Source organism: Podarcis melisellensis (genome assembly GCF_964234715.1).
Source record: "Podarcis melisellensis genome assembly, chromosome: 12".
NCBI lineage: Eukaryota > Metazoa > Chordata > Lepidosauria > Squamata > Lacertidae > Podarcis > Podarcis melisellensis.
The window spans coordinates 18,325,132-18,344,162 of record NC_138544.1 but is presented as its reverse complement, the minus strand read 5'-3'; the positions used below and the strand labels follow the sequence as shown (position 1 = coordinate 18,344,162).

Sequence of the window (19,031 nt, the reverse complement as noted above, 5' to 3'; positions counted from 1 at the left end):
AGTTGGCCACGACTGGACCTAATGGTCAGGGGTCCCTTTACCTTTACCTTTTATGCACCTTGTACAATCCTGGAGTACATGGGGGGGAGACACGGGGGTGGACTTACAGAAATCAACAACCCACAATTGACTAAAAAATACTTTAGTTTTCTTTTTCAGATGAAGTCATGGTGTATATTTGCAAAAGAAAATTGCAGTGCTTATTCCACCCTGATCACAAAAAAAAGGTCCGGACCATTCAAACAACATGTCCCCACTGTCCATTCTATTCTGTTTTAATTAAAATTTCTTTTCTATCATCTGAAGTTGAAATGAGAAGTTCTAGTCAGCTTGTAAAGATATTTTTGTCATTGAAATATGCGAATTATAAACTAGACGTCGCAGCATCAGATTTGCTTCATAGAGAAGCCTGTATTTAGCTTGACTTCTACCCCTGGTTCTGTTGCGATAAATAGATGTTGGCAATGCATGATAGATGTAAAGTGAATAATAATTTAATTGTCATTTTAGGTTTTTTTAGAAACAGCTGTAAAATCCCAGAATGACAATTTTGCTTCAAATAAATGAGGCTGATCATAGTTGTTACAAATTCAAATGTGATAAGAGCCAATTACTGAAAATTCACGTGATTGTTCAGAGCACTTAGATATATGACAGTTTAAGTAAACACTAGAGACTGAAACAACTCCATTAATTGCAGCTCTGCATTTCAGCACATGGTTAGCTGTCCCACTAATATTCACGTAGAGTATTTAGAAGGGAAGTAACTTAACCAGGCATCCTTTAATACAGGTATGAGGAATCTGTGTCGCTTCAGCTATGGGGACTCCAACTCTCATTGACCCCAGCCAGCATGGAATTATGGGAATTGCAATCAAAGAACAACTGAGGGTCAACACAGTTCCTACTCCTGACTTTAATGCATCACTTATGCTTAATAATGCTTAACATTTCTACACACACACACACACTTATATCCTGCTTTCTCCCAGTGCAGGACCCATGGCAGCTCACAACATAAATTAAAAAGAGATACAGTTAAAAAAAAAACCACCGATTGCTTTTTAATAAACATTTTTAAAAAGCAATTAAATAAGTCATCGTACTAAATAAGCAGCAATGAATCAGTCACTGTCTCTGTTGTCTTTTTGGCAGCTACTCTTTCAACAAGCCTTTTAAAGTTGAGGTTTGTATTCTAATTGTTTTCAGTATGTTTTTATTTATTTTTTTGGCTTGTTGTTTACGCCCTGGACCCCTTTGGGAGGACAGTTTGGATAACAAGCAAGCAAGCAAACAAACAAACAAAATGGTGTTCAAAGCACTTCACATTCATTATTGTCCTGCCATCCTTACAACAATCCCACAATAAAAGTCAGTATTATTATTGCCCTTATTGCAGATGAGGCCTGAGGTTCAGAGACAGTGGCTTGTCTAAGACCACCTAGGGAGCTAATGGCAGGGACAAGATTTGAACGAAGAAATTTGTGCTTCTTAGCCAGTAGAGATGTCAGAGAATTCCACCCCCCAAAAAACAACAACAAAAAAACAACAACACAGAAAGGGGAGCAGAAATTGTTGTTGTTTGCTTATTTGTCCATGTCTAGAAGAGAAATCAATAAATGCCTTATTTCCCAATTTGCATGGGTTTCCTTTGCATTGAAATGAATGGTGTGCAATGACATAACAATTATGTAATGAAGTGTTTACATTTTGCCATTAGATTGAGCGAAAAAGAATTGGATAACTGTGGAAGAGAAAAAATGTAGAATCAAGGCCCTCTTTCGACAGTGCCCTTTCAATCATTAAAAACACAGCATATTAATAATGAACATACAAAGTCACTATGCCTGGGCCACTCTAATGGTATGGAAAAGAAGGGCTATCTGGGCTTTCCCCAATGTCTTCACTACTAATTCCCTTACAAGCATACCCCATGACTGCCATGGCAGCTCAATGGGCTGAGAGGGGTTACTTGTGGGCTCAAACATTTTTTTACGTGGCAGGGAACCCGGTCCCCTTTGAACAACTGAGTACAAATGTAGGTGTGATGGACACCTGAGCTAGAGCAGAGTCGGGTGATGCAGCGCCTCAGAATGCTGGAGCCGCTCTCTGATTGGCTACTATTCTGCCAGAGTGCTGGAGCTGCTCTCTGATTGGCTATCGAGAGTTCTAGCTGGAGGCGGGGTGGAGCCTCAACTTTGGGAGGGAAAATAAAAGGAGCAGTTTCTGAGAGAGAGTTTAGATAGTTGAAGGGTGTGAGTTGGTGAGTTGGTTCTGGTCTGTGCGCAACATCCACTCTGAGGAAAATACATGCAGCTAGAGAAAGGAGTCTGAGCTTAGATTGGAAGACAGTGTTCAGTGTCATGGGAGAATATTAACTGGGAGGCTGAGTTTGAGCGGGAGAAGTAGAAGCTGTGAGGTTACAGTCTACTTAGGTCTCATTTCAGTCAGGAGCTGAGAGATCTTTCAGAAAAAGAAGAATTTCAAACCAGTTAAGAGGGGTGTGGGGACTCCTGGTCTGTTACACTGCTAGAAGTACCTCAGGAGTGTGATTATTGAAAGGTTAAGTAACTGATGGAAAATAACCACCTTGGTTAGGAACCAAAGTATTAAGCTGTGCATTGAGCTTGTTTAAGAACAAAAGCATCAAGCTGTATAAAACCTATACAACAACTAAATTAAAGAACTGAACCAAAATAAGTCCAAATGAGCTAAGTGTTTACCATCTAGTCTAGAAACCTGTAACATCTAACTGAAGCGTAAGCAACTAAGCTTGTTTAGAAGCCTGTAACATCTACTATATTCAGTATAAATAACTGTTTCCTGAAAGAATTTTATATCTCCTGACACAGTCTTTGTATTATCAACTTCGTGCTGTAAAACAAACCTTTCTTATTTGTTCAAATTCTACCTGAGTCTCCCAAGTATCTAAGTTTACCCTCACACAAAAACCAAAAGGTAATCCATGGTGGTTATTAAAGAGGATATATAGAAAAACCGCATGGAAAATAAAATACAGGGCAGAATGGAAATTGATGCTGTCTTACATCCTTATTAGCCAGCATACTAAGCCATTTCTGCTGTATACCAGCTTCCCTACTTCTTGTGTATAAATATAGATTACTACACAAACATTACTGAATGCATGTATTTCCCACTTCAGCGGAATTAACTGTTGTACAGTACAGTGGAATATAGACTATTTAGTAAAGTTTTCCCCAAATGTTTGCTCTAAAGGACATTTAGACCCTCTTGGCACCTTTTTTCCCAACTTTTGGCTGAAGAGGGCAGCCTTTCATCATATTTTTGGAACTACCGTAATCTGAAATGGTTACTGTGCATTGTGAATATTTTTTGCACCTCACATTTGTGCAGACTGGTGCGTTTTGCTGTTATTGTTGGAAAAACAGCAACAGATTACTCGTCACAAAAATACTCTTTGGTAGGAATTTTGTCCCTGAATCTAAAACGCAATGGTCATATGAAACAAACACATTTTTGTCTGCATATACACAGGGCAGGAACATGCTCGGTGGCTACCAATCTTCCTCACTTTAATTCTTTTTTTAAATCCCTAAACTGCTCTGCAGTGTTCTTTCAGAAATATTAGTCCAGTGCAGTGTCGCTACTGTCTATAGAGTTTTATGCTATGAGCCGCCTAGGGATTCTTCCTTGAAACTTTTCAAAGCACAAATCTGCGTCTTACGATACTTCTAGGACAAGACAAATGGCTACTCCACATTTGCAATTAGCATGATAGATTTAAGGGGCTCTTAGAAGAATTTACTGCTGAGATGCATTTCTGTCGTATTGCAGGGAGGGGTGCTTGAAGAAGTAAGAATGATAGATTTTCACTGTTATTGCTGCTGCAGTCCCTACATTGCATCACTTCTCCTGCAGTGACAGACAAATTTGAATGCCTGTCTAACCTTTCCCCATGTCATGATTTAGATTCTTTGACGGGCTTTGGAGAGAATAAGAATGAGCTATAGAAGGAGTGAACATTTCAGCAAAGGAATCCAGGACTTAGTCCACCAAGGAGCTTCCATTCCTTTGAATGGCGTCTGAATGAGAGGAAAGGTCAGCAGATTGTGCCCAAAAAATATTTGGCAGTGAAACAAAGCTTCCATTTCCAATGTATTTAATGTCTCAGTTTATACGCTGCAATTCCACAGGTTCCTTGGGTTGTTTATATAGTGTTAAAATTGCAAGAAAAGAGCAGAATGTGAGAAGTCTGTTGAATATTAAGTTGCAGCTACTAAGTGCACCTTGCCTTTTTGCATCAGGGTGGGGGTGGAGGTGGGTGGTCTGGTCTGTAAATTAAAAATTACCAGTTGCTGGAAACCACAGGGACAAGGGTGCTGTTGTGTTCAAATCCTGTTTGCCGGCACCTGGTCAGCAACTGTGAGAACAGGATGTTGGACAAGATGGGCCATTGACCTGATGTTAAAATCATTTTGCAGGTTGTTGCTCAGATTAATTGAATGCCACGAAACAGAGTGAATTGTATTATGTATAATTTTTAGGCTGCCCAATGAAACTGGATAGTGTAACTGTCCTGGAAAAAAATCAGTTGGAATCCTAGAATCATAAAATTGTAGATTTGGAATCCTAGAATCGTAAAGTTGTAGATTTGGAGGGTCATCTAGTCAAAAACCCCGCAATGCAGAAATCTCAACTAAAGCATCCGTGTCAGATGGCTACCCAACCTCTGCTTTAAAATATGCACTGAAGGAGAGTCTACAACCTCCTGAGGGAGTCTACTCCACCGTCAAACAGCTCATACTGTCAGAAAGTTCTTCTTGATGTTTAGTTGGAATCTCCTTTCTTGTAACTTGAATCCGTTGGTTCTGGTCTTATGCTCCAGAGTAGGGCTATCACTGTTTTGCCATCTTATTTTATATGAGGTTCTATTTATATTTGTAGCTTGTAAGGCAGATGGGAAAAGTTGTGGCCATATAAGCAAGTTCGGCTCTGAGGAACAATCAGCAAAAATAGGTGGCATTGAAACTGATGGGAGTTAGTCACTTGCAATCCTATCCATGTCTACTCTGAAGTAAGTCCTGCTGAATTACTTCTGAGGAAACATGCATATTATTTCTTAACTGTGAACGTACCCCATGGATGCTTCTTCGTTTACCTGTTTAACGAGAACCCATTAGCATTGTTGTAATGTGATCATTGCGGAGGCTCATGTAGCCAGTTGTGACAGTGTGGCAGTGTAGAAGATTGTCTACTCAACCCTAAAATACATTTCATCATTGACCTTTAGCCACTCAGACGTGATCTAGAATTAATTTCATTGAAATACAGGAAGTTGCCTTAAACCAAATCAGCCCTCATATCAAATCATTTGCCAATCTAGTAGAAATGGATGAATTCAATTCCTGCCCCCAACCTAATGTGCAGTTCACCCCATATCCACACCGCATATACACCCCCCAAAAAAATCTTCATGGAAACGTGTATGCATTTTAAAGCACATTTCCACCAATTCTTTCACACAGTTTTACCTAGGTTTTGGAAGTACCGTTAACTACCCCTAGTATAATGGCATTTTGGGACTTTATATTCACTAATATATGTGTTTTTGTGAACATTTTTGGGTAGGAAAATTGCATCAGAAAATTTGAAGAAGCATGAATGTCAAAGGATACCTCAGTTTCAGTTTGCTTATTGGTTTGGGAAGTGTAAATGAGATAGAACTAATATCTCCTTCATCTTAAATGTCTAGTTCAGTATCGTCTTTGTTGACTGAGATGGACTCTCCAGACTTCTAGCCAGGGACTGAACCTGAGGCATTGTGATTGGATAAACAGATGCTCTACCACCTGGGCTTTTCCTGCTGATAGCAATAGCTTTGTTTTATTTTATGAAATGAAAGATCCACAAATATGACCATCCACTATAACTTCCTGTCTTATTTTCTATTTTGCTTTGAATAAAAATGGTGTACTAAATAATCTTGCTTTCAAATAAAATGTAATACCTTAAAAAGGAAAGGAAAGAACAGAAGTCTGGAAATGCTAATCAATAAATCTTGACAGGAATTCAACCTGTCTAAGGATTTTTTTCTCCTTTTTCCTCCCTCCCCCCATCCCATCAGTAATAAATGATTTGAACATCTCAATGGTTATTTGCTGGTAAAAAAATTCAACAGATATATAACATATCTGTAGATATTCATTGCCAATGAGATGCTATACTCCCATAAATCCATTCATTATACTCAGACCATTAAAGCTCATCCCCGCAGTTCCATAGAGACTCTGAACTGATGAATTTTGATGGAATAAGTATAATGAATGGATTTTTTAAAAAATGACTGGCATATCCGTATCTGTTCCGGCCTTTTCTTGTTGCACTGATTCCTGTAAAACGAAAGTTATCTTTGATATTACTGCCCACAATAGTACCTTTTCCTTTTAACCCCTCCTCAATACTTTACATACAACAGATAAGTCTGAAATAGATGTGTACCAATGTATGCATGCTAAGCTTCTTCATACATTGGTCAAATCACAGTAGTAGTTTGGGCAGCTGCGGCTGCTGAGCATGCCATGATGGTGCAATGTGAACAGTGGTTTAAATGACGCAGTGCTTGGCCTCATGTCTTGAGGAGCACATCCACTGCGTTCTGAAATAAGGGGGCTGGGTACACTGAGTTACCATAGCAACCCCAGAGAGGTTGAGTGTATGACTTGTTGAGTCATTCACTCTCCCATTGGTTCAGGAATGTAGAGATGGGTATAATAGTTTTTAGGGCATTGCTTTCATTAGGTCTTGTTGCATGTCCTGATGCCGTACTGTTTGTTGTCAGGATCTGACTCTGAATCTGTGAGAGTTAGGGGAAGATACTGTGAGTTGTTGTTTACACAGCAGAGTTAGCTAGCACACTGATAGTGTTAGTAGTTCTCTCTGTACATATGTATCTGTACTTTGAAGACCGGAATAAAGGTCTATAGTAAAAGGTAATGGTAATGGACCCCTGGACGGTTAAGTCCAGTCAAAGGTGACTATGGGGTTGCAGCGCTCATCTCCGCTTTCAGGCTGAGGGGGCCGGCGTTTGTCTACAGACAGCTTTCTGGGTCATGTGGTCAGCATGAGTAAACCGCTGGACACTGTGAGGAAAACCAGAGCGCACGGAAACGCCGTTTACCTTCCCGCCACAGCAGTTCCTGTTTATCTACTTGCACTGGTATGCTTTCGAACTGCTAGGTTGGCAGAAGCTGGGACAGAGCAAAGGGAGCTCACCTTGTTGTGTGGATTCAAACCGCCGACCTTCTGATTAGCAAAGCCAAGAGGCTCTGTGGTTTAGACCACAGCACCACCCATGTTCCCTTGGTCTATAATAGATAGCAGCGATTAGGTTTGTCTTGAGTCTGGAGACAATAAACACCTTTTTACTTTGAACTGTGCGGGAGGGGAGTTTTTCCGTTAACCAGGGACTCTGGAAGAAGCCATTTGCTGGGAGCAGGAATTCTCTGAGGACTCTCCTGGGGTTCTGCATACTCTGATGATACATCACACTGGTTGAGGTGTGGTGAACCACCAACTGACTTCCACAAGTCACGTTCAGGTGGCAAGGGGTGCGGCTAACCAGCATACCCTTCCAATGCATAGGAGAAACAACTCAATCACATCCTATTTTGCTTGTTGTTAGCGTGAGTTTCTTGAGGTTTAATTTTTCAGTGTTCTACTCCTTCCTTGGAGTCTCTTGGAATTAAATCCATTCTATTATGATGTTGTTCTTGTTTGCTTGTTTGTTTCAAATATTGTTTGGGAACCAAAAGGAAGAACACCACACAGCCCTTAAACAAAACCACAGATTAAGAAAAAAGGAAACTCACTGATCACAGTTCTTAGTATAGAACAGATTAAAAGAAATTCACTAACTGTTGAGAAAGTTTGGGTGTTATCTCCTTCCCAGGAAGTGAGCCCCGCTGAAGTCAATGGGACGTTCTTCTCAGTAGACGTTGTATCAGATTGCACCATAAATTAGGTAACCAAATCATAGTCAGAAAAAAATATGAATATATTCTTGTTTGCATTTACCTGGAATCTACATTTCCTCAAAACATTCAACAAGATTGTGCTTTGATGCTACCAATGTACTCTAAATAGGGGGGGGGAATCACAATATGAAGTGTTACTAGAAGAATTTTTTCAAAATGTGTTCTGTTGGGAGTAGGTTACTTGAATTCTCTATCCTTTGTTCCTGATTTTCTGGAAGTTACATTTTTTTCTACACACCGCAGTATTTTCTTAAAACTATCTCTGAAGGAATCTACTTTTTTCCCAACCATCCAGCTCACTGTTTAAACATTCTTTTGTATTCTGATGGTTTCATTAGTAAGGAGCTGTCTGGAGCTTTTTAAATTTTTATCTTTTTAATTAAAGTAATTTGGATTAAAGGGAGGCAGTTGCCATATTAATAATTCCGTAATACAGCAGTATTTTACACTAATAGTGGCTTCAAGGCCTTTAGTGCTTATAAAAGACAGTATATAATGGAGCCTTGGTATAAAATGGAATGAAGCGTATGAGTGCCTTTTTAAATTTCAGGAAAAATAGCAACAAGAAAACAGGTTATTACAAGTGGATTAATGTGTCTTCTTTCGGAACTGCATTGCTGCTTTTTGCAGTGTCAACTGGAGAGCTCTATTCCCCTCACAGAACGACAATTCCCAGAGTTCCCTGGGAAGACGGATTGACTGTTAAACCACTCTGGAAACCACTCTGAGGGAACAGGAGTTCCTTAACAACTTTCAACATCGGGAAGCCGTGACTGTTTAAAGTGTTATCATGTCATTGTGCTTTAAATAGACGGTGCAAATATGGCCCCAATAAAAGGGCCTCAGAGCAAGGATTTTTCTCGCCCTACCCCTTCATATGTGTTTCAGTCAATGTGTAATGAGATTTAAGAAGCATCTCTGTATCTGGGCTACACTTTGGTTTTATTCCTGAATGGCTGTGGGGCAGACAGTTTATCTGGAAATAAGGTAACCTAGTAAGCAAGTTCTATACCTGCTTCCTGGTTATGGATGGGGGAGAAACTCAATTCACATTTAAAGGCAAACCTTACTCATATGTTTCATAACAGTATGTGAACCAAAACACAGCAATCCTTTGAAATTCTCCAGATTTTGCAATGCAGTTCTTTAGCTAAGTGATGTGTCTACAAATGCACATATTAGGGAAAAGTGGGGATGCAAACATTGGCATTAAATTAGGTGACTAACTTTACAGAAATGTCTATACGGTATTTGTATAAATACTGGTGAATTTTCATGAGGAGTTTTTAAATTAATAAAAAACATTGCAAACTCATGTGGAAATGTGGAGAACCAAATTTAAGATTGGGGAAAAGGAGAAACGCAGGACTGAAACTGACCGATTCAGCCATCCCTATTTTCTATCCCTTTAATAACATTGCTCCCACTTATTGAGTCTTTCGTTCCCTCTTCCAACCAGCATACCAGGCACCTCTCTGTTTAAACTGAAAACAGGCCATAGTGTCATCTTCCAAATATCCATGACTTAATCTTACTCTTGGTGGATTAAAACTGTCACTTGTGTTTTGATCATCTATAAAAAGGTACAGAGCATGTAGATTCAGTGAAGTGGTCTATTCCTGCCCTACCAGTTCCCCCCCACACCAACAGACCTATCTTCAGAATCTACTTTAAGCAAGGGAATGCAGTGGTACCTCGGGTTAAGTACTTAATTCGTTCCGGAGGTCCGTTCTTAACCTGAAACTGTTCTTAACCTGAAGCACCACTTTAGCTAATGGGGCCTCCAGCTGCCGCCGCGCCACCGGAGCACGATTTCTGTTCTGATCCTGAAGCAAAGTTCTTAACCCAAGGTACTATTTATGGGTTAGCGGAGTCTGTAACCTGAAGCGTATGTAACCCGAGGTACCACTGTAATGCAAAACCAAAACTAGTGTCTCTGATAAATGAAAGACAATATTTTGGTTATAGGAGGACAGCACTTGACTATGCAAGAGTGCTGCTTCCATATTGTTGAGGCCCACGGGTTACCCCTCTCTTCACAAGCACTTTGACAATATTGCCTTGATCCACTGTGTGCTGTGATCCAATAACTGTAGATTTATATTAGCCTAGAACAGTGGTGAAATTAAAGAATTCGATGAAAGCTTTTTTATTATTATTTACTTTACAAAGTTGTTATTGTACTTCACCAGATCTTAACCTATTACAGCATTTGTAAGAGTGGATTCCAAATATCATTGAATTTTTCCACGGCAAGTCTGCCTTTATATGCACGTTGTCCATATGTTGCATGTTTGTATAAGTCTTCAATCCAATTGTAGAAGGGAGCCGCGTTTTTATTTTTCCAGTTCATCAGTATCAGTCTTTTTGCTGTGGTAAGGGCACAGAGCTCTATGGAAATCTATGAAAGCTTAATTATATCAAGCATCAGCACGGACATTGAGATCCAGCTCCGAGGGCCTCCTGGTGGTTCCCTCACTGCGAGAAGTGAAGTGGCAGAGGGGCTTCTCATGAGATGTTCCCACCCTGTGGAATGCCCTGCCATCAAATATCCAAGAGTTAAACAATTATATGACTTTTCATAGACATGCTGTATTGGGAAGTTTTTTAATGTCTGGTGTTCCTTTATGTCTTTTTATATTTTGTTGGAAGCCGTCCAGAGTTGCTGGGGCAACCTAGTGAGATGGGCAGGGTATAAGAAAGTATTGTTGTTGTAGTAATAAAAATTACGTTTTTTCTTTTTTTTTTTCAAGAAGTCCACAGCCAACAAGACTTCAGGTGCTCCCTCGTATAGCAGATGGTCAAGTTCACAGCCACATCAGGTAATATTCCTTTATACTGCTTTTTAATCATCCTTTATGTCGAAGAAGAAAAAAATCTGTTTAATGTTATTCATGGTTGAGGCCTTTTTGTGTATGCTCTTCATCACGATCAATAAAATTCAAGTGGTGTTTGTGGACCACAAAACATGAGGTACTTTGAATGGCTGGCTGTGGCTGCAAGCTGTTCGCATGCCATCACACAAATTTCTCCATGCCATCAGAAACACCCGTACTAATTTGGACTGTGAAGAGACTAGTTTGGACTAGTTTCCACTGCTGCCTCTCCGTGTGCTTCCTGAAAACCGGATCACCATGCTGGAAAAAGGCTAATTGCCTCAACTCAGCTGAAGTTAGTCATGACTATGTAACACTGAATCAATGGAAAATGTTTGTTCCAGGTTATTTACATTCCATTCATTTCAAGTTCTGGTGTTAACCTGGAACAAAGTCACTGTGATTACTGTCAGCCATAGAGAGCCAAAGCACTGTATAAAGCCATTCCGCATCGCTCTGCCTCTGCGGAGTCAGGGTATACGTTTTATTACAAAATGTTGGGGGGACTTTTTAAGACACCTTATAATTAGCAACCTGGTGCATTCAATGCAGAATCTACTGGAATCTATAGAACACAATTTTATAAAAGGACTCTACTGTGCTTTCCAGTTGGAATTAGTTTTATATGCTGAAATTGTCAGTAGATTCCTACTGATCTGCTTAAGGCAAAGATGTAATTGAATATTGTTCTTTCATTGTACACGTGCAGCACGCTGTTGCCTGTTGATAGCAAATACACTCAAAAATTAAAAGATGCACCTTTAACATGCCCAATTGAATCCACTTTAGAGTGCATTGTTAATTCTTGGTTGCTTTTCCTGGGAGAAAAAGATAAGCGTATATTCAAGATTATTGTTTTGGAGCTTTAAAATCCTGTTAGCAGTTGAACAGGGTTGAAAGATTAACTAGCAGGAATGTTGTTTGAAAGTAAATCTGAAGTCATTCTGCATCTATTGGAAAAGCTTTGTCCTATTATATTAAAACATGCCTGTGGTACTGCTTCTCCACCTCCAGTATTATACCACATGCATTATAATCTTTCTCCTCCGTTTTGTCCTTTGTTTTATAATCTCCTTTCCCTTTTTATCTCTTTATTGTAAAACTTTATCATTAGTGTTTTGGTTCTAATAAGTCTATAGACTTGCCTGGTGGATATTAAAATGCCAGTACCACCAGTGGAGAGAAAAAAGAAAGTGTTACAGCTATGTAAAGAAATCCCAAGGCACAATTTTCTTTTTATGCTAGGGCTCAGCAAAACATTTATATTAGATCATAGATTGTATTCCATGTGGTCCTCTAAGGGTCTTTGTTGTTTACTTACACATTTAGAAAATAGTTTTCCAAGAACAAACAAGATTATGGCGCCAATTCATATTGTCTGCATTTTCTTTGCCTCATGCTGGGAACTCAATGAAGCCTCTCCCATATACATCTTAAAAAGAATCCATAGAAAATTGAATTGAACTACACAAGTGTGACCTTTGGTGCATCTAAGGAATGTTAAAGTTAAATTGACTTCCTCTGACTTTATACTAACCTTTCTTTCATGTTTTCTAAATTCATGTTGGAGTAAAAGTGGGGATTGAGGTTGACTTTGGCCTCTATGGGCCAAGAGAAACTGGCTATTTATTTTCTGTGGTTCACATGAATTGCAATACAGTTGTCAACACATACATAATTAGTCCCATTGAGTAAGCAAACAAAAAATCTCAAGCCAACAGAGGCTAGACTGGGGGTGATTCCCCCTCCTCAATGATTTGTTTGTGTGGATCATAATATAACGGGAAGAGTCCAGAGTTAATTTGACCCAAGTGCTAGATCAGATGTATACCTACCCCAAACCCCATGTAAGGTGTGTTCTGTGCAGAACTGATGGGTGTTGATGATGAGCCTGACAGAAGTCCTTAGCTTCGTCACCCATTTTCCTGTGTGAATGGATTTTTCAGAAACACTGACATATGAGCAATCAAATAAGATAGTTCTGAACGATTCAGACTTCAGTCTTAAGCAAGCTTACTCAAGCCCATTAAAGCACAGCTGAAACTTCTAACTAAATATACATGTGGTTTATTTTTATCTTGCAAATAATAATAATAATAATAATAATAATAGTTTCATTTGTTCACCATCTTATTTTTGAAATTTCTCATGGCAGCTTACAAAAAAAGAGACACCATTCAAATAAAAACGTTTCATAAAACATTGAACGCTCCGTATGTAACATAGGTAATGCTGGTCACTTTCATTTGAAGGCAATATCCGACAAATGGGTCAGTATGATTCACAAAGTGAGGATTTCTCCATCTCATGCTGAAAATGTGTACTGCCTCTGTTCCAGGCATTCAGAGGATTTGTTGAACAGAGCAACTCTACAGTTCAGGCCAGACCTAAAGTCTCTATTAGCATGCTATCAATCCACTTTCACCTGTGCTATTATCCTTTCAACTGCTACCTTGGGTTTGCTATCAGATTCCTGTGAGTAAGACTATCAGTGTGGATTGCCCCAGGCAATACCCGGCTAGCATCTTAAGAGCTGATAAAAGAGTGTTGATAGCTTGTGATGTTCCAATGATGTGTCTCTGTGGGAGCTAAGAAGGCTAGATGGTCAGAAGAGATGATTCAGCCAGATTCTCCCTCTAGCTGGAGTGGGGTGAGCAAGGTGTCTGCATAGGAAGAGACAAAACAGAGAGAGTGCAGTTTGAACAAGGCTGAGAAAGAGAAATGCATGGAGAGCTGAGTTTGGTCTCTGTGAGAATCTTATTTATTCATTCTTGTGTATTTAATAAATTTCTAAGCTGCCTTTTAGGAATAAAATTACCCCCAGGGTGGTTTCACAGGGTGCTGCCTCCAAGAGTATGGTAGCTGGTGTAGCTCCCTTATTGGAATGTTAAAGTTTGTCTTCCACTTACACGCAACCTGCATAAATTTAAATAAATTAGAGCTGAGCTGAATTGCTCAGAATAAATTTTCTGATATATCTTTGAATTTCTTTCTGAACTGTTTTCCTGAACTGTTTGAGAATTTCAGTCCTCCCTTGAGAACATTTGGTTCAATTTCACAACCCATGTGTTTTGTGCACAACTGAAGATCCACTCACAAGTAGGGGGTATCAGCAGGCATTCAGGAACTCCTAGGTTTGCAGAAGTACACATCAATATTTAGGGAGGGGGGAATATTAAGGGGAACCCTCTCAAATCAGCCTAGTGGCGACTAAGTTGCCTGGGGACAATCGATTGCTGACTGTTGAAGGCACACAGGTGTTGGGAGGAGAATGGGAAACGGGGGGGGGGGGCAGAGCGGGGAATGGCATCCTATAAATGAGCAGGTTTCTAGCCAGACAGCCATGAGCAAGAGCAGTCCACCTGCAATGTTTCATTGCGGGCTATACTTCTAGAGCGTAATGTCCATGTGGACGATAGTGGGCATATGCAGCTATTGTAGAAACGGATTGCTTCCCAAAGAAGCAAGCACAATACTGGAACCATTGAACGGAATCAGCTTCTGTATATTGTATATTTTGAGCCCATTGGAATTATAGAATTGGAAGGGACCACAAGGGTCATCTAGTCCAACCCCCTGCTATGCGGGAATCCTTTGCCCAATGTGGGGCTCAAACCCACAACCCTGAGGTTAGGAGTCTCATGCTGTACCAACTGAGCTTTGTCCCAGACTGAATGGTTCTGTAGCACCATGTGTTCCTGAAGTTAAACCTGTATGCAGTTGATGAGCCCTTGGATTGCAGAGGTGTGTGTGTGTGTGTGTGTGTGTGTGTGTGTGTGTGTGTGTTTATAGGTGGTTAGGAGCATGATTACTCACCAATTGTGTTTTTCTTCCTTCCGGGCAATTTACTCGCTAGTCATGTACATTGTCATTAATGATCCCACATTTACTTTCCTGACGTTCCGCAGTAGTATGAAAACTGTTGATCAATACTACAAATATGTTATTAGTGTTCATTGATTAAAAACACACACACACAAAAACCCAGAATATAAATTGCTCTGACTTTACAGCACAATTCTATACAACATGTTTACTCAGAAGTAAGTCCCAGTACGTCCTGTAGTGCTTACTCCTACGTAGGGTTGCTTAGATTTATGGCCTTCTGTTCCCAAATGTTGAATATCAGTGGATGAATAAATCATGTGACAAGTGAAGTGGGCTGAGGTAACAAAGCAGATTTATCTTCAGAAAGAGGCAGCAAACAATTTTAATAGCTGTGTAGAGATACAAAAGAGGAAGGGATAATGCAGCTATTGGGCTTTCATTTGAACTCCACTTCCTTGGTGCTGGTGGTGAAAAGAAGTAGAGGACTGTGGTGAGACTGAGGATCCTGCGAGTAATGAAGATGGTATGATAAAAGACTCAGCTAGTCCGCCATCATGTGGCTAGATCCCTATGGTGAATCCCCAAGCCAGACCTGAGTGCAATAGTGCTTCCCCATCTTGTGATTCCCAGCAGCTAGCTTTGAGAGGCACATACCACCTCCAGCACTTCAGATAATTTGTAGAAGTGCATTTGCGCAACTAACTTTTCTCCAGGACTGTGCTCAGGGGAAGCCAGTTTACAGCAGATGTGCTTTTATAGCAGAAACTGGCTGTGCTGGCTGCGAACCAGTGCGATGCCACTAACCAACACTCCTTCCTTCCTTCCTTCCTTCCTTCCTTCCTTCCTTCCTTCCTTCCTTCCTTCCTTCCTTCCTTCCTTTTTTCTTTAAAAGGATGGGATAAATATACTTTTAACTCAGGTATGGGAAACTTGCGGTCTTCTATGTGTTGTTTCATACCCTTCAACATTTCTCCAATGAAAATAGGGACCTCCTATTCCATTCTACTACCACTACTAATAATTATATTATCTATACCTCACCCATCTGACTAGGTTGCCCCAGCCACTCTGAGCGGCTTCCAACAATATTAAAAGATTTAAAAACCCTATAAAAAGGTAAAGGGACCCCTGACCGTTAGGTCCAGTTGTGGACAACTCTGGGGTAGTGGCACTCATCTTGCTTTACTGGCCGAGGGAGCCGGCGTACAGCTTCCGGGTCATGTGGCCAGCATGACTAAGCTGCTTCTGGCGAAGCAGAGCAGCACAAGGAAATGCCGTTTACCTTCCCGCCGGAGCGGTACCTATTTACCTACTTGCACCTTGTGCTTTCAAACTGCTAGGTTGGCAGGAGCAGGGGCTGAGCAACGGGAGCTCACCCCGTCGCGGGGATTTGAACCGCTGACCTTCTGATCGGCAAGCCCTAGGCTCTGTGGTTTAACCCACAGCGCCACCCGCGTCTCAAAAAACAATACAAAATAAAACCCCTATACAGGGCTGTTTTCAGGTGTCTTCTAAAGGTTGTATAGTTACTTATCTGCTTGGCTCGGTAGTCGCTTGACTCCAGCTCACATCTGCCCAAGCCTTTATAGCCCAATGTCCAGGGATGATGAGAGGCATTTGCAGCAGCAATGGAGGGTTGAAGCTTACCTACCACTGGTTTAGAGGACAGTCTTAGTTATCTGCTGAATGGATTAAGCACATTGCACCTGAGGAAGAGGCAAAAGATTTGACTTGGGCCTAGTACATAATTTGCACAGCACTGTTGAATCCTCCTCTCTTTATTATTGCATTGCTCATCACACCTTGCCCCTTTTACTGCTAGATATACCACCCGAGGAGCTGAATGGTAATATATACCATGACCCAGTTTTCACATAACCCTTTATGAGAACAGGTGACCATGCAAATCTCTGGAGAAGAGATCGCAGCTACTGCTTTTCCCCTGGCCCTTCTGCCTTCATGCTGCAACGATTAGCATGTCCTCCTAACCTGGGCTTGTGGTTTGTCTGGAAAAGTACAAACCATAAGCGGTAACTAAGATTTATTCTTGATTTGCAGCTTGGTTTTTCCAGAGGAGACAAGCCATGACAAACCAGGTTCAGACGACACACTAAGCCAAACCATGGTAGTGCAGCAGCGGGAGAATGAAGGAAGAGCACTGTGGCCATCGTCTCCTAGCCTGGAAACTACATGCATTGCGCATTCATGCTAAGCCATAGTTCAGGCAAGGGGATGCCTACCTTACTTGAAGCATTTTGCAATGCATTTAAATACGCCAAGGGCATTTCAATACACTGCATTTGAGTAAACATGAGGAAGACATTACCAGAAACAGCTTGCAACCTGAAGTCCTACAGGGACAAATCCAAAAACTAGACAGATTAGCGGTTGATACAGTCTCAGTGGAAATTAATGTGGCTCTGTTTACTGTAACAGGGAAAAAAATCATAGAAGGGTAAAACAGGGGGGACACCCTTCATTCTGTTATTAGACGTGAGAAGGACACTCATTCATCCATTCAACCTTGTGTTTTACTTCACTGAAACACAGTTGTAATGGGGAAAGATTTGTTGCTATGCATACTCCATCCTAGTTGACAGAGAGAAATTCCAAGTTGAATTGCACAAATACGACGCATTTGATTCATTTGTATCCTCCTTTCAGGAACAATTACTTTCTCCTATTCTTTCCTGCCTACTGCAGCTGTGATGCATTATCTAAACCGAATTACATCTGCTCATTTAAGTCTGTAAAGAAAATGAATGAAAATAGATTGCATGCTATAGACAAAGGGCAGATATTCTGAATGTTAGAGCTGCTCGGCTCATTCATACTGCCAATGGCTGCTTAATAGAACAAAATGCAGTAGTACATAAAGATGCTTTTTTTACCAGTCATGACATATTTCATATCTGATCAAATAGTGACTTCAAAGATGCCTTATAATTTGTTGCATTGATCTTTCCAAGCAATCAGATTACATGAGAGCGAGTGAAACAAGTGGGGCTGGTGTCTATTGGGCACTCCATTTACAATTTAATGTGAACAGTAAAGCTAGAAGCCACTTACCAGCTCTTCTTATACCGATGAAAGCACATTCCCACCAAAATAGCTGGAGACTTGTGATTCCAGTAACCAACCTTGCTTCTTACTTTCCTTCCCCCCAAAAAGAGAGAGGGGGGTGGATATACATTTTACTCAGGCACAGGAAGCCTGTGGCCTTCCAGATGTTATGAGACTCCAACTTGCAGCATCGCAAGGCAGCGGACTGTTAAGTCCAGTCAAAGGCAACTATGGGCTGCGGCGCTCATCTCGCTTTTCAGGCCAAGGGAGCCGGTGTTTGTCCACAGACAGCTTTCTGGATCATGTGGCCAGCATGACTAAACCGCTACTGGCACACAGAGGATTGTGACGAGTGCCCGAGCTCACAGAAACGCCATTTACCTTCCTGCCTCAGTGGTACCTATTTATCTACTTGCACAGGCGTGCTTTCAAACTGCTAGGTTGGCAGAAGCTGGGACAAAGCAACAGGAGCTCACCCCGAAGGATTCGAACTGCTGGCCTTCCGATTGGCAAGCCCAAAAGACTCAGTGGCTTAGACCACAGCGCTACTCACATTGCCAGTTGTCAAGGGTGGTGGGAGTCCAACAACAGCTGGAGGACCAAAAGTTCTCCACCACGACTTAAGTGACCTCACATACTGTAGGAGGACTAGTAGAGACCTCTGCTTAACACCCCAGAAACTCACTGCTAGTGAAAGCTCATAAGACCAGGCTGGATGCATCAGCGTCCATATATAGATTCAATATATAACAATGTCATATATTTACTTGGGGTTGTCTTCAACCCACCTTTACTCAAAGTAGACCCATAGACATGAGTGGACTTAAGATAGTCATGGTCATTCTTTTCAATAGGTCTAATCTGAGTAAATGCTAGTTGAAGACAACCCTTAGTTCAAATGATTCTATTTGTTCTCATTATTCTTCCATATTTTTTGTTAAATACAGTGGTACCTCGGTTTTCGAACGTAATCCGTTCCGGAAGACCGTTCAACTTCTGAAATGTTTGAAAAATGAGGCGCAAAAGGTGGCCTGCAAATTTAATCGAGAAAACTGAGAAACACTCAGTGGAAGACGTTCAACTTCTGAGTCATGTTAAAAAACAGAAGCATTTACTTCTGGCGTTTTGGCGTTTGAAAACCGAAACATTTGACTTCTGAGACGTTCGAAAACCGAGGTACCACTGTATAACAATGATGTGCATACAAATATAAACTAGCCCAAACAAAACATAGGCACAAATGAGGTGT

At 40.8% G+C, this 19,031-nt stretch overlaps 1 protein-coding gene across 6 annotated transcripts in view; it reads left to right on the top strand.

The window, feature by feature from the left end:
* The window catches only part of RBMS3 (RNA binding motif single stranded interacting protein 3), a gene marked incomplete at its 3' end in the record, with an annotated part of 736,788 nt that overhangs the window by 91,406 nt on the left and 626,351 nt on the right, over positions 1–19,031 (top strand). For 3 of the 6 annotated variants that reach the window (XM_081883319.1, XM_081883322.1, XM_081883323.1), the window contains exon 2: positions 10,769–10,837. In XM_081883319.1, the coding sequence (XP_081739445.1) occupies positions 10,769–10,837 (69 nt within the window). Of the gene's footprint in view, positions 1–3,951; positions 4,081–10,768; positions 10,838–19,031 lie in introns of those variants that run through there. The other 3 variants (XM_081883325.1, XM_081883324.1, XM_081883321.1) reach the window with 3 other exon arrangements.